The sequence below is a fragment of the Choloepus didactylus genome, chromosome 15 (assembly GCF_015220235.1).
Source record: "Choloepus didactylus isolate mChoDid1 chromosome 15, mChoDid1.pri, whole genome shotgun sequence".
Classification (NCBI taxonomy): Eukaryota; Metazoa; Chordata; class Mammalia; order Pilosa; family Megalonychidae; genus Choloepus; species Choloepus didactylus.
In genome coordinates this window covers 65,947,052-65,960,965 of record NC_051321.1, presented here as the reverse complement: position 1 = coordinate 65,960,965, position 13,914 = coordinate 65,947,052, and the positions used below count along the sequence as shown (strand labels likewise).

The 13,914-nt window shown below is 35.4% G+C and overlaps 1 protein-coding gene and 1 long non-coding RNA gene across 6 annotated transcripts in view; one reads left to right on the top strand and one right to left on the bottom strand.

Annotated features, from left to right (window-relative positions):
- Positions 1–3,359, top strand: part of LOC119510348 — a 31,511-nt gene extending 28,152 nt beyond the window's left edge. The window contains exon 4 of the long non-coding RNA XR_005211884.1: positions 3,297–3,359. This is a non-coding gene — a long non-coding RNA (uncharacterized LOC119510348). The remainder of the gene's footprint in view (positions 1–3,296) is intronic.
- The window catches only part of VPS26A (VPS26, retromer complex component A), a 44,719-nt gene that overhangs the window by 12,884 nt on the left and 17,921 nt on the right, over positions 1–13,914 (bottom strand). For 2 of the 5 annotated variants that reach the window (XM_037804627.1, XM_037804626.1), the window contains exons 3-5: positions 8,041–8,116; positions 6,758–6,914; positions 5,705–5,869 (exon numbers count right to left, since the gene is read on the bottom strand). In XM_037804627.1, the coding sequence (XP_037660555.1) occupies positions 5,705–5,869; positions 6,758–6,914; positions 8,041–8,116 (398 nt within the window). Of the gene's footprint in view, positions 1–5,704; positions 5,870–6,757; positions 6,915–8,040; positions 8,117–9,647; positions 9,737–13,914 lie in introns of those variants that run through there. The other 3 variants (XM_037804629.1, XM_037804628.1, XM_037804630.1) reach the window with 3 other exon arrangements.

Sequence of the window (13,914 nt, the reverse complement as noted above, 5' to 3'; positions counted from 1 at the left end):
AAATAATGAATGAAAAAGGTGACATAACTGCAGATCCTGAAGAAATTTAAAAAATTATAAGAGGATACAACTGTATGGCAACAAACTGGATAATGTAGAGGAAATGGACAATTTCCTGGAAACATATGAACAACCTAGACTGACCAGAGAAGAAATAGAAGACCTCAACCAACCCATCACAAGCAAAGAGATCCAATCAGTCATCAAAAATCTTCCCACAAATAAATGCCCAGGGCCAGATGGCTTCACAGGGGAATTCTACCAAACTTTCCAGAAAGAACTGACACCAATCTTACTCAAACTCTTTCAAAACATTGAAGAAAATGGAACACTACCTAACTCATTTTATGAAGCTAACATCAATCTAATACCAAAACCAGGCAAAGATGCTACAAAAAAGGAAAACTACCGGCCAATCTCCCTAATGAATATAGATGCAAAAATCCTCAACAAAATACTTGCAAATCGAATCCAAAGACACATTAAAAAAATCATACACCATGACCAAGTGGGGTTCATTCCAGGCATGCAAGGATGGTTCAACATAAGAAAATCAATCAATGTATTACAACACATTAACAGTTCGAAACGGAAAAATCAATTGATCATCTCAATAGATGCTGAAAAAGCATTTGACAAAATCCAACATCCCTTTTTGATAAAAACACTTCAAAAGGTAGGAATTGAAGGAAACTTCCTCAACATGATAAAGAGCATATATGAAAAACCCACAGCCAGCATAGTACTCAATGGTGAGAGACTGAAAGCCTTCCCTCTAAGATCAGGAACAAGACAAGGATACCCGCTGTCACCACTGTTATTCAACATTGTGCTGGAAGTGCTAGCCAGGGCAATCCTGCAAGACAAAGAAATAAAAGGCATCCAAATTGGAAAAGAAGAAGTAAAAGTGTCATTGTTTGCAGATGATATAATCTTACATCTAGAAAACCCTGAGAAATCGACGATACAGCTACTAGAGCTAATAAACAAATTTAGCAAAGTAGCGGGATACAAGATTAATGCACATAAGTCAGTAATGTTTCTATATGCTAGAAATGAACAAACTGAAGAGACACTCAAGAAAAAGATACCATTTTCAATAGCAACTAAAAAAATCAAGTACCCAGGAATCAACTTAACCAAAGATGTAAAAGACCTATACAAAGAAAACTACATAACTCTACTAAAAGAAATAGAAGGGGACCTTAAAAGATGGAAAAATATTCCATGTTCATGGATAGGAAGGCTAAATGTCATTAAGATGTCAATTCTACCCAAACTCATCTACAGATTCAATGCAATCCCAATCAAAATTCCAACAACCTACTTTGCAGACTTGGAAAAGCTAGTTATCAAATTTATTTGGAAAGGGAAGATGCCTCGAATTGCTAAAGACACTCTAAAAAAGAAAAACGAAGTGGGAGGACTTACACTCCCTGACTTGGAAGCTTATTATAAAGCCACAGTTGCCAAAACAGCATGGTACTGGCACAAAGATAGACATATAGATCAATGGAATCGAATTGAGAATTCGGAGATAGACCCTCAGATCTATGGCCGACTGATCTTTGATAAGGCCCCCAAAGTCACTGAACTGAGTCATAATGGTCTTTTCAACAAATGGGGCTGGGAGAGTTGGATATCCATATCCAAAAGAATGAAAGAGGACCCCTACCTCACCCCCTACACAAAAATTTACTCAAAATGGACCAAAGATCTCAATATAAAAGAAAGTACCATAAAACTCCTAGAAGATAATGTAGGAAAACATCTTCAAGACCTTGTATTAGGCGGCCACTTCCTAGACTTTACACCCAAAGCACAAGCAACAAAAGAGAAAATAGATAAATGGGAACTCCTCAAGCTTAGAAGTTTCTGCACCTCAAAGGAATTTCTCAAAAAGGTAAAGAGGCAGCCAACTCAATGGGAAAAAATTTTTGGAAACCATGTATCTGACAAAAGACTGATATCTTGCATATATAAAGAAATCCTACAACTCAATGACAATAGTACAGACAGCCCAATTATAAAATGGGCAAAAGATATGAAAAGACAGTTCTCTGAAGAGGAAATACAAATGGCCAAGAAACACATGAAAAAATGTTCAGCTTCACTAGCTATTAGAGAGATGCAAATTAAGACCACAATGAGATACCATCTAACACCGATTAGAATGGCTGCCATTAAACAAACAGGAAACTACAAATGCTGGAGGGGATGTGGAGAAATTGGAACTCTTATTCATTGTTGGTGGGACTGTATAATGGTTCAGCCACTCTGGAAGTCAGTTTGGCAATTCCTTAGAAAACTAGATATAGAGTTACCATTCGATCCAGCGATTACACTTCTCGGTATATACCCGGAAGTTCGGAAAGCAGTGACACGAACAGATATCTGCACGCCAATGTTCATAGCAGCATTATTCACAATTGCCAAGAGATGGAAACAACCCAAGTGTCCTTCAACAGATGAGTGGATAAATAAAATGTGGTATATACACACGATGGAATACTACGTGGCAGTAAGAAGGAACGATCTCGTGAAACATATGACAACATGGATGAACCTTGAAGACATAATGCTGAGCGAAATAAGCCAGGCACAAAAAGAGAAATATTATATGCTACCACTAATGTGAACTTTGAAAAATGTAAAACAAATGGTTTATAATGTAGAATGTAGGGGAACTAGCAATAGAGAGCAATTAAGGAAGGGGGAACAATAATCCAAGAAGAACAGATAAGCTATTTAACGTTCTGGGGATGCCCAGGAATGACTATGGTCTGTTAATTTCTGATGGATATAGTAGGAACAAGTTCACAGAAATGTTGCTATATTAGGTAACTTTCTTGGGGTAAAGTAGGAACAGGTTGGAAGTTAAGCAGTTATCTTAGGTTAGTTGTCTTTTTCTTACTCCCTTGTTATGGTCTCTTTGTAATGTTCTTTTATTGTATGTTTGTTTTCTTTTTAACTTTTTTTTCATACAGTTGATTTAAAAAAGAAGGGAAAGTTAAAAAAAAAAAAAGAAAAAGAAAAACAAGGAGAAAAAAAAGATGTAGTGCCCCGTTGAGGAGCCTGTGGAGAATGCAGGGGTATTGGCCTACCCCACCTCCATGGTTGCTAACATGACCACAGACATAGGGGACTGGTGGTTTGATGGGTTGAGCCCTCTACCATAGGTTTTACCCTTGGGAAGACAGTTGCTGCAAAGGAGAGGCTAGGCCTCCCTATAATTGTGCCTAATAGCCCCCTCCCGAATGCCTCTTTGTTGCTCAGATGTGGCCCTCTCTCTCTAGCTAAGCCAACTTGAAAGGTGAAATCACTGCCCTCCCCACTACGTGGGATCAGACACCCAGGGGAGTGAATCTCCCTGGCAACGTGGAATATGACTCCTGGGGAGGAATGTAGACCCAGCATCGTGGGACGGAGAACATCTTCTTGACCAAAAGGGGGATGTGAAAGGAAATGAAATAAGCTTCAGTGACAGAGAGATTCCAAAAGGAGCCGAGAGGTCACTCTGGTGGGCACTCTTACGCACACTTTAGACAACCCTTTTTAGGTTCTAAAGAATTGGGGTAGCTGGTGGTGGATACCTGAAACTATCAAACTACAACCCAGAACCCATGAATCTCAAAGACAATTGTATAAAAATGTAGCTTATGAGGGGTGACAATGGAATTGGGAAAGCCATAAGGACCACACTCCACTTTGTCTAGTTTATGGATGGATGAGTAGAAAAATAGGGGAAGGAAACAAACAGACAAAGGTACCCAGTGTTCTTTTTTACTTCAATTGCTCTTTTTCACTTTAATTATTATTCTTGTTATTTTTGTGTGCGTGCTAATGAAGGTGTCAGGGATTGATTTAGGTGATGAATGTACAACTGTAATGGTACTGTGAACAATCGAAAGTATGATTTGTTTTGTATGACTGCGTGGTATGTGAATATATCTCAATAAAATGAAGATAAAAAAAAGAAATGACAAAAGAGAATCATAAAACTTAGTGTTTAATGTTAACATTTTTTTTAAAAAAAGTATTGTGTTCAGCCTCAAAAATGCAATGCAGTGTGATTGTAGTTTTAAAGAATAACTCTAAGATTTTTTAAAAAATACATTCATAGTGCCCTAAAGGCAGTGTGCTCTGATAATCACAAAATTAAAACATATATACATATATATGTATATATATATTTGTTGCTCCGATTGCTTTGCTTTGTTTGTTTGGAAATGGTTTTTTTATTTGATAAATAAAGTTAATTTAAATATTAAAAAAAAAAATTGATCCTGGGTGGGATCTAGTAAGGGAGGAGAAAAGGCACAAAAAGGATATTTGGGGGATATATGAAAAAATTGGAATAAACTTGATAACTGCATTAAAGGTGGTTACATAAGTGAATATACTTGTTCTCAGGAAATAGACATTGCAGTGTTAAATGTTCAAGGAGCATGATATATACAGCCTATACTCAAGTGTTCAGAAAATGGATTAATACATTGACAGACAGCTATATGGATAGATGTAATGATATGGCATATATGGCAAAATGTTAAAATTAGTAGATCTGGGTATCTGGGGGGAAGCAGTATGTTGGAGTTCTCTGTATGGAATTTGTATTATTTTTGTAACAGTCCTGTAATTTGTTAGTATTTCAAAATAAAAATTTTTTAAAGAAAAAAAATTTTTGAAGAGTTTGAAGTCACTATTATTTTAAGTGCCAGAATAGTGCGGCTAACCTAAATCACTTGGCCACAAAGAGATAGGAGTTGTCCTCATTTCTAATAACCAAAGACCTTTCCCACATAGCTTGAAATGATGTAGTAATAAATCTACAATTCCCAGAGGATTTCTTAGTCTCATCCCAGGTCTTGATCTCAAAACAATATCCTAAGAATTTATTGATGCATATGTCAATGTAAAGGGAAGCTTCCAGTGCCAAGTCTTAAGATCTTAAACTATATGATAATTTTATCAGAAGTATGGTTTAAGGCTGTCTTCAGTCTTGTGTATCATATTTTCAGTAAGTCAAACCCAGGAGTGACGAGTAATATGTTAAATAATCGGTGTGGACAAACAAGATTGACTAATTAAATAAATTATGGTACTTCTTAATTGAAGTCTTGCCCACTACAAAATCTTGTAAGGTAAGGATGAAAGACTATTGTACACTATTGTACACTAGGTTTACAATACATACAAAGTTAATGTATTAATCCATTTTCTGAACACTTGAGTATAGGTTGTATATATCATGCTCCTTGAACATTTAATACTGCTATGTCTATTTCCTGAGAACAAGGATATTCACTTATGTAACCACCTTTAATGCAGTTATTTGTTCCTTCTACAAATAAGCTTTAAAGCAACATATAGAAGGAAAACCTAGTCAGAAAGAGATAGCCAGTTTGATATTAGGTTAAGCCAGTGAGATAAATTTTTACAGACACGATGGGATTCATTTCCTGTGAGATGGTGAGTTCCTCTACAAAAAGTGGCCAAGCAGAGACTTACAAGGAATAGAATATGAAAGACACCTTCATCAGGTCAGAAGCCAACCAAACTCCTAAAGTTTTTCAGCTCAGATTCCATTGGTCTGTTAATGTCAGTTCTATCCTTACTTCAATCAGTTTACAAGGACCTGAAAAGCTTATTTGTTAATCTTCCCTGCATATTTAAAAGCTGTCAGTTTGTGAGAGGTACTTACTTTGATTTATTATATTCAAATTCTATATGTAGACAATCTTCAATGCCCACTTCCATTTTAATAGAGTTGTTAACATCAGGATAGGTGGCAAGCTGGTGAACAATAAGATCATACTCTTTTACCAAGTCTGTCAGTCTTCTTACTATTGTCACTTTAAGAAAATACCTACAAAGTTAATGGAGAGGACAAGTTAGATCTCTTGTGATAAATCTAGATGTTTTAAATAAGCACATATTAACAGCAACTCAGCTTTCTCTTTCCTGCTCAAACTCCTTTGGGATCAACTTACAGCATCCTTTATTTGATGGCATTCTAATTAAACAAAAATGTACCATGATAAAAACTGAATTTTAAGAATTGTGTCCATATTTTCAGATGAGTTTGGGAAGCTACTTAAGGGAATCTCTCTAAATCACTTTTTTTTTTTAAGAGAAGTTGTACATTTACAATCATGCAGAAAGTACAGGTTTCTATACCACCACCACCACCACCCCCATTATTAACACCTTGTATTAGTGTGGTACATTTGTTACAGCTGATTAAAGATTATTATAACTGTACTATTAAGTCATTAGCGTTCCCTCTTTGTGTTGTACAGTCCAGTCCTATTTGTTTTTTTAAATTTTTATTCTAGTTAACACATACAATCTAAAATTTCCCCCTTTTAATCACATTCAAATATATAATTCAGTGCAGTTATTACGTTCTGTACATCATTTCTTAACCATATACCAAATGAGATTCTTGGAAGTAAACACTGGGGAAACTAATGGGTTTAGAGAGTAATTCAGTTTATACCACAAATGAAATACATAGGGAACAATTCATATAAGGGACGTAGATGACTGAAACATCACATAACTGCATTCTCTAAATCTATAATGATAAAAAGCTCATTACTCCAGATCAGCATTAGCCAAAATACTTGACAAAATCTACAAAAATCTGAAGTCCTCCAGTCCACAATCATAACTGGAAATTCTAACAAGACATTCAATAGTAGCCATTACTTTCTGGTTTTGACTTTGTTTAGTTTCTAACATACATTCATACCTCAAGCGGACATTGGCACCAATGTAAGATTCATATGGTTTTTCAACTTGCATGAATTCAAAGTCGTAACTTCTGCTCTGAGTCAGTTCTCCAGGTAAGGCCAATTCTTTGACTAGGTTTACAAATTCATGAGTGTTACTCTTGTCATTGAAAAGTTCTAAGGAATTTAAAAAAGCAAAAATATCAATTATACTTAACATACATTCAATAAAACCCAAAGTTCCACCTCCAAAGCAAATAATTTTTACCCAAAAAAGTAGTTGGATTTGACACTGCTTTAATAAACTAGAGCTCTGATATGCATTCCGTTATCCTTCTTGTTATTTTCCACCTAAGCATAAAAAATTCAAGTAGCATAGACACAATGAAAATTTCTATTATTAAAGTAAGTTCATTCCTTTGATGTAATTAGGACTCTCCCAATATGAAGCTCTTTTAACACATTACCAGCAATAATTTGAACTTTCTCCCTTCAAGGCAAAAACTTTTTTTTTTTTCAGTTAGGCAGATATATTACCTTAATAAAACTATTACACACAAAACACTAAAACTAACCATTTAATTGCTATAATTTACCCTTCAAGTACAATTTCACCCAGAACGGACACACAAATATCTATCCTTTCCAATCCTGATACCTTAAAAATGTACAGTAAAACTTAGTTAAATTTAAAACCACCCTATGTAAGGAGTTTATTATAAAGATGTACTTTTTTTTCCCTCTTCTGATTCTGCAGTACCAAAACATTTACATACAGTTTAACTCTACTAAATCAAGAATATCTCTGAAATGCATGTATGGAAATGTACACTAGTTGGTCTGAGTCAAAAAGAAATTAAACCTTTCCTTTTCACATAGAATTTTTTGTTGACAGGTGAGTCTGGATACAGGCACACACTAGGTCAGGAAGACAAATGGAATGGGTAATCAGAAAGGGGAAGATGAAGGTGGAGTTGGTAATTATGAGTAAAGGCTGGTGAAAAATGTAGGTAGATGGAAATTTCAGTAAGTCAATTAATTTGCTAGAATTATTTTTCAAGGCTGGTAGAGTTTACATAACTCCTTTCATTTTTAGTAATTAAGTCCAGTAACAAAGGCAGGATCATTTAATACAATTAAAAGAAACATGTGTTTATAAAATAACTCCTCTCTTTTATTATGCAAAATCAGTTCCTTCCTTCCAGAAAACTAAGCTCTAATTCAGTTATTTAAGCACCAAATCCAACCCTCTTCACACTCAGTTTTCACAGAAAAAAAATAATAATACTATTTTAAAACTCACCAATTTGACCTACAAATTCAATTCTAATTCCTTGGTGCTCTAGCCTCTTTCCAGGTTGCTTAAAGGCTAGGTTTACCTGCCAAAACATGAAATTGTAAGAAATGTTAACAGTTCTTTGAGTGGGCCTACTAGTATATTCCTTCCAGATGAATGCAATACATAAGTATCTCAGGTATTCATTTCCAAGATTTGAGACACCACCACATACCTAGATCAGGATGACCTTATAGCACCAGAGAAGGTATAATTTATTCACATACAACCGCTAATGAACCTGTTACTCACACATAACGCTTAAAGCATCTGCTTTGTTAGGAAGGAATTCTTCTTTATAATTGGAGAAATATGTAAAGACTCAATCAAAGAAAGGGAAAACTTCAACTATCCAAATGTCTTTTCTGGTCAGAAAGTTAAACAATTCTATAACCGATCATAGCAACTTTAATGTGAGGTGACCACTAATTCCAAGAATTGACCTAAATGATCACTTTCAGCTTTTCATAACCAAGAATATACTGTTATAATTCTTAGCCCTCAAAGTAATGCATATTGCCTTAAGTCTGTCACTCATCCTAAAAACAGAATATCGAATGATTTAAATTTTTCAGCATGATTTATCTCATACTTCTGATCAAAAATATATAACCTCAAAATCTCTAAGTTCATATACTGACAATTGGGAACCTTAAATTTGTATTTTTTTTAACTTGAGAGTACACTCATATTAAAAGTAAAATTCCAAACGTTTAAAGATTAACTAACAGAACCTATTTTTCATATAAAACAGCATGCTTCATGTTTACTTTTCACTATAGGAAATATTGGCAACATGACAAAGTCTTTTCTTCCAAACAATGCTTTTCAAAAGAAACTAGAAATCAAGGGCCAATAAAACAAAGGTCCAATTACTAATATCTGTAAACTATATAAATTAAATTTTTCACTCTTCTATATTTTCCATATCAGCAACCAAAAAGAGTTAGTTACTTGCTTCAAAATTAATTATCGCAGGCAAGGAGGTAAATAATTAAATAAATTATAGTACATCCATATAAAATATTATTGAAAATTTTAAAATAATAGTCAACAAATTTTAATGATGTGGAGATGTGCATGATATGTTACATGAAGGAAACAAAATTGTTTACAGGTATAATCCCAATTTTTAAGAACTACAGAAATATATCTAACAGCATTTACTTCTGGTATAGCTTTCACTTTCATTGTTGGTTTTTGTTTTTTAACAATAGACAACTAATAACTTTCAAAGTCAGAAAAATTTTAAGAAAGAAAAAAAATACTAAGAGAAGTTTCACATACACTAACAAGTTGAACTTTAGATTCAAACAACAAATAAAGCAAGCATAACGCCCAGATGTTTCATAAGCCAGACAATAATTAGAGCTAGTCCCTAATTTGTAACAATAAAGCACAGAGGGGGGAAAAAGTATATTAAAAATATCTACTTGACAGGTGGTTTTTTGAAAATGTCTGGTGTTTTTTTTCAATGTGGCTATATCTGATATTTCAAAAATTTACAGTTCTTTAAAAGCATTATGAAAGCACATTATGGAACATTAAGGTAGAAATGCAGTCAGTTTTCCCACCTAGTTGCCTGAACTCCAAAATTTTCCTTGACCCCCACTGATGTTAAAAACATACTTGCTTTTAATCCTGATGCAGTTTATCTATTCCTTCCCAACACTGGAGGGCATAATCAGGATTTTAGTTTAAAAGCTAATCTGCAAGGGAGCACAGAAACGTAAATGAAATTATGATGGTGAACTGGGTTAAAGACTTTTAGCACCAACTCAGTACACTGTTGTTAAGTTTTAATTTTTCATAATTTCATACTTACAGAAAAGATGCAAAAACAGCACAAGGAACTACCGTATAACCTTTACTCAGATTCAGCATGTTTATATTTTGCCCATTTCCTTTATCATCTTTTTATATACATACAAGTGTGCACACACACAGCACTTTTATTCCATGAACCAATGGAGAATAAGTTGGACACATCGTGTCCCTCTCTCTAAACACTTCATGTGTATCTCCTAAGAAAAAGGGCATTCTCTTAACATAATTACAGTACAATTACCAAAATCAGGAAATTTAACATTCCATGGTCTACATTCATATTTCATCAACTATCCCAATAATGTACTTCATAGCTGTTTTTCCCTCCTAATATCCATTCACACATTTAATTATTATGTCTTTTTAGTCTCCTTTAATCTGGAACATTCTTCAGCCACTGATTTAAAAAAAATAAAGGTTAGTTACTTTGCAGATTTGGGTTCCTTGATTTGGATTTGACTGATATTTTAACACAGTGAGACTGTGGTTATGCACTTTTTGCAAGAAAACCACAGAACTGAAGTTGGTCCTTCTCAGTATATAATTTTTTTAGGACGTACAAGATACTAGTTATTCGCAATATTGGTAATGCTAACTTTGATCATTTGGTTAAGGTGATCTACCAGGTTTTTCAGAGTAAAGTTATTATTTTTTCCTTTGCTGTTAATAAATAATTGGTGTGGAGATACTTAAGACTAGGTAAATATATTTAAAAGGCCATGAAAATAGAAGGGAAACTAAATTTATATGTAAAATATATTCACTGCTCCAACAAAAGTCTCAAAGCTCATTCTTCAACAGATGATATTCTGTACATGTCTCAAATAATGCATCTTCAGGATCAACTCAAAGTGAAGTTCTTTTTGATTGTGTTTAAGACATACATGTAATATCGATGAACTATATGCCATTTATAGGGTTCATTTACAGTGAAGCACCAAGGTATGTGTACATTATTGTTGCTAGATCTTATGGTTATCCAAGATGAATTTCCAACTGTTGCCAGAACAACAAGGTCCATATTCATGCTGATTAAAGATATTAAAAAATATTCCTTGTTAAAAGAACTAAACTGTAAATGCCTAAAATCCCAGACAGAAGATATATGCCTTTGTTCTCTTCTGAAATAGAGAATAGATAAGCATTCACTATAGGTGGCTTAGCATCAGTGCTACCACTTCAAGACTTTTTAGAGACCAATCCAGCCCCTTTTGGAAGTCAACTAAAATTAAAATTTTTCATAAATGGAAGTAGAGAACAGTAAAAATTAATCTCCATTACACTAATGTATCACTTTGAACCAATTACCATCTTAATTACCAAATATCCCTGTACCTTAAAGAAATCTATCAAGAAGTTGTCTTATTCTTTACAAGCTGTGTAGCTAATACTTATTAATAGAATGAATAATTTTTCTCAGAAATACCTAAACAGTTTGACAAGAAAGGATTATTTTCACATGAAAGAGCACTGCAAAAGAAAAACAATTCCTTCTTAAAGCTGCCGACTATATAAATTCCTCAGTTCCAAGTGAGTTATTACTTTTGCCACTTCACTATAAATTTGGGTTGGAAGTCAGGATCAGCACTTAAAAGAAATTAAGCTGTGGACAAAAGGAATTTTAATAAGTAACTTGAAAATAGAATCTGAAATTAACACTTCAGATGTTTACTAACAGTCAGGCCCTCTAATGTACTACTGATCATTTAACAAGGTCAAGTATTCAAAAAGCTAGTAAAAAAGCTAGTTAAAGGAGTGACTTCATCAACATGGCAACATAAGACATTCACTGAAAAACCCTCCCCAGGGATTCAGCGAAAAAACGACAGACCTCACTTGCTTAAAACTCTGAAAGGAAGATAAGAAACTAGAGAAGGATCCCACAAATGCTGAATTAAAGAAAAAAATATCAGGTCCCATTCCAGACCAGGCTGGTCCTCTTCCCTCCCCCTCACTCAGTCCCATGCAGGTTGGAAAGTGCCCAGAGGAAACAGCCAGGATCCCTCCGTCCCACCTCCCACCAGGGATAAGGCCTATAAACACTCACAGCAGTGAAAAGAGCCCTACGTATATCCAGACATAGAGACCCAAGTCCACACCTAGTGTCCTGCTGAACAAAAGGGACCCAAGGAAGAACTTCCAAAATGGAGAATTAGGGAGGGAATGAGAGAAAAGCAGCAAGTAGCCAGGCAGAAACTGTCTGAATCAACTGGGGTTCCCAGTTGATTCATTTCAATGCCCAGGTCAGTGAGGGATGAAGAGTAAGAAAACATGGACAGAGATTGTAACTCCTGGTGCTCACCCCCACCGCTGAAGAAAGCAGCAGCACGTGGCCTGATCCAACTGCTGGAGTCCTCCGCCCCAATTACAGAGGAGGATACAGCCCAATACTGAGCCAGATATTGGCTGGCAAAATGAGAAGGCGGGATCCTCACAGTTTCAGCCCCACTTGGTCACTCTTCTGGGCTCCGTGATTTAAACTGCTTTAAAGAAGCAATAAGTTACCGAAGATCACCATCTGCTGGGAAGGTCAGAATGTTCCGGGGGGGGAAGAAGAGCTTTTTGGGAGTCTTTCCAGGCCGTACCCCAGGCCCATAGCTGGTCTACACCTCCCACATGGATATCCAGTCTTGTTTTGAATGGGAAATACTGATAAACCAATGGTCAAAGCAGTGCCCTAATACAAACCCAAGCAGCAACTAACTCCTAGACAAGACACAAACTTACCTTCAGAATATACCCATCAAAATAATCAGATAACCAGACAGCAGCAAAAAAAAAACACAAGGCATACTAAAACACAGGAAGAAATGGCCCAGTCAAAGGAAAAGTTGGAAGAGACAGAGAATTTTGAACTAATTAAACACGTTCAAACAAATCTAAACAAATTCAACGAGATGGATAAACAGATAAAGGATATTAGGAAAACACTAGGTGGACATAAAGAGTTTGAAAGAACACATAGAAAAATAACAGACATTATGGAAATGAAAACATTGTAGGTGAAATTAAAAACACACTAGCGACACAAAGTAGCAGATTTGAAGAGGCAGAAGAAAGGATCAGCAAGGTAGAAGACAGGAGAAAATAATGTAAAATTTTGAGCAGGGTCCCAGGAAAATGATAGACAACATGAAGCACACAAACATACGCAGTGTCTAAGAAGGGAATGGAAAAGGGCCAGGAAGAATATTTGAGGTAATAAAAGTTGAAGATTTCCCAACCCTTATAAAAGATATAAATATGCAAATCCAAGAAGCCCAATGTACTCCAAACAGACCAGCTGCAAGACACATACTAATCAGACTGTCAAATGCCAAACAGAAGGAAAAAATTCTGAAAGCAGCAAAAGGGATTCACCACATACAAGGGAAGCCAAATAAGACTCAATGCTGATTTCTCTTCAGATACCATGGAGGTGAGAAGGCAGTGATAAGATATATTTAAGATACTGGAAGAGAATTCTCTGTCCAGCAAAGCTATCCTTCAACAATGAGGAAAAGTTTAAAATATTCACAGATAAACAGAAGCTGAGAGAATTTGTTAAGAGATCAGCCCTACAAAAAATACTAAAGGAAGTTTGCTGGCTGAAAAGAAAAGACAGGAGACAGAGGCTTAGAAGCATATAGAAATGAAGAGTATTAGTAAGGATATAAAAGTATCCTTTTACTAAGCCTACTTATAATTGTGCCTAACACTCTCCCTTAGAGAACCTCCTTGTTGCTCAGATGTGGCCCTCTCTCTAGCTAAGCCAGCTCAGCACATGAACTCACTACCCCCACACACACGGAATCAGATTCCTAGGGGTATAAATCTCCCTCACAATGCAGGATATGACTCCTGGGGAAGAATCGGGACCCGGCATCGTGGGATTGAGAAGATCTTCTTGACCAAAAGAAGGAAGAGAGATGAAACAAAGTTTCAGTGGCTGAGAGATTTCAAATGGAGTCAAGAGGTCACTCTGGAGGACATTATTATGCACTATATAGATACTGGAACAGCTAGAAGGAAACA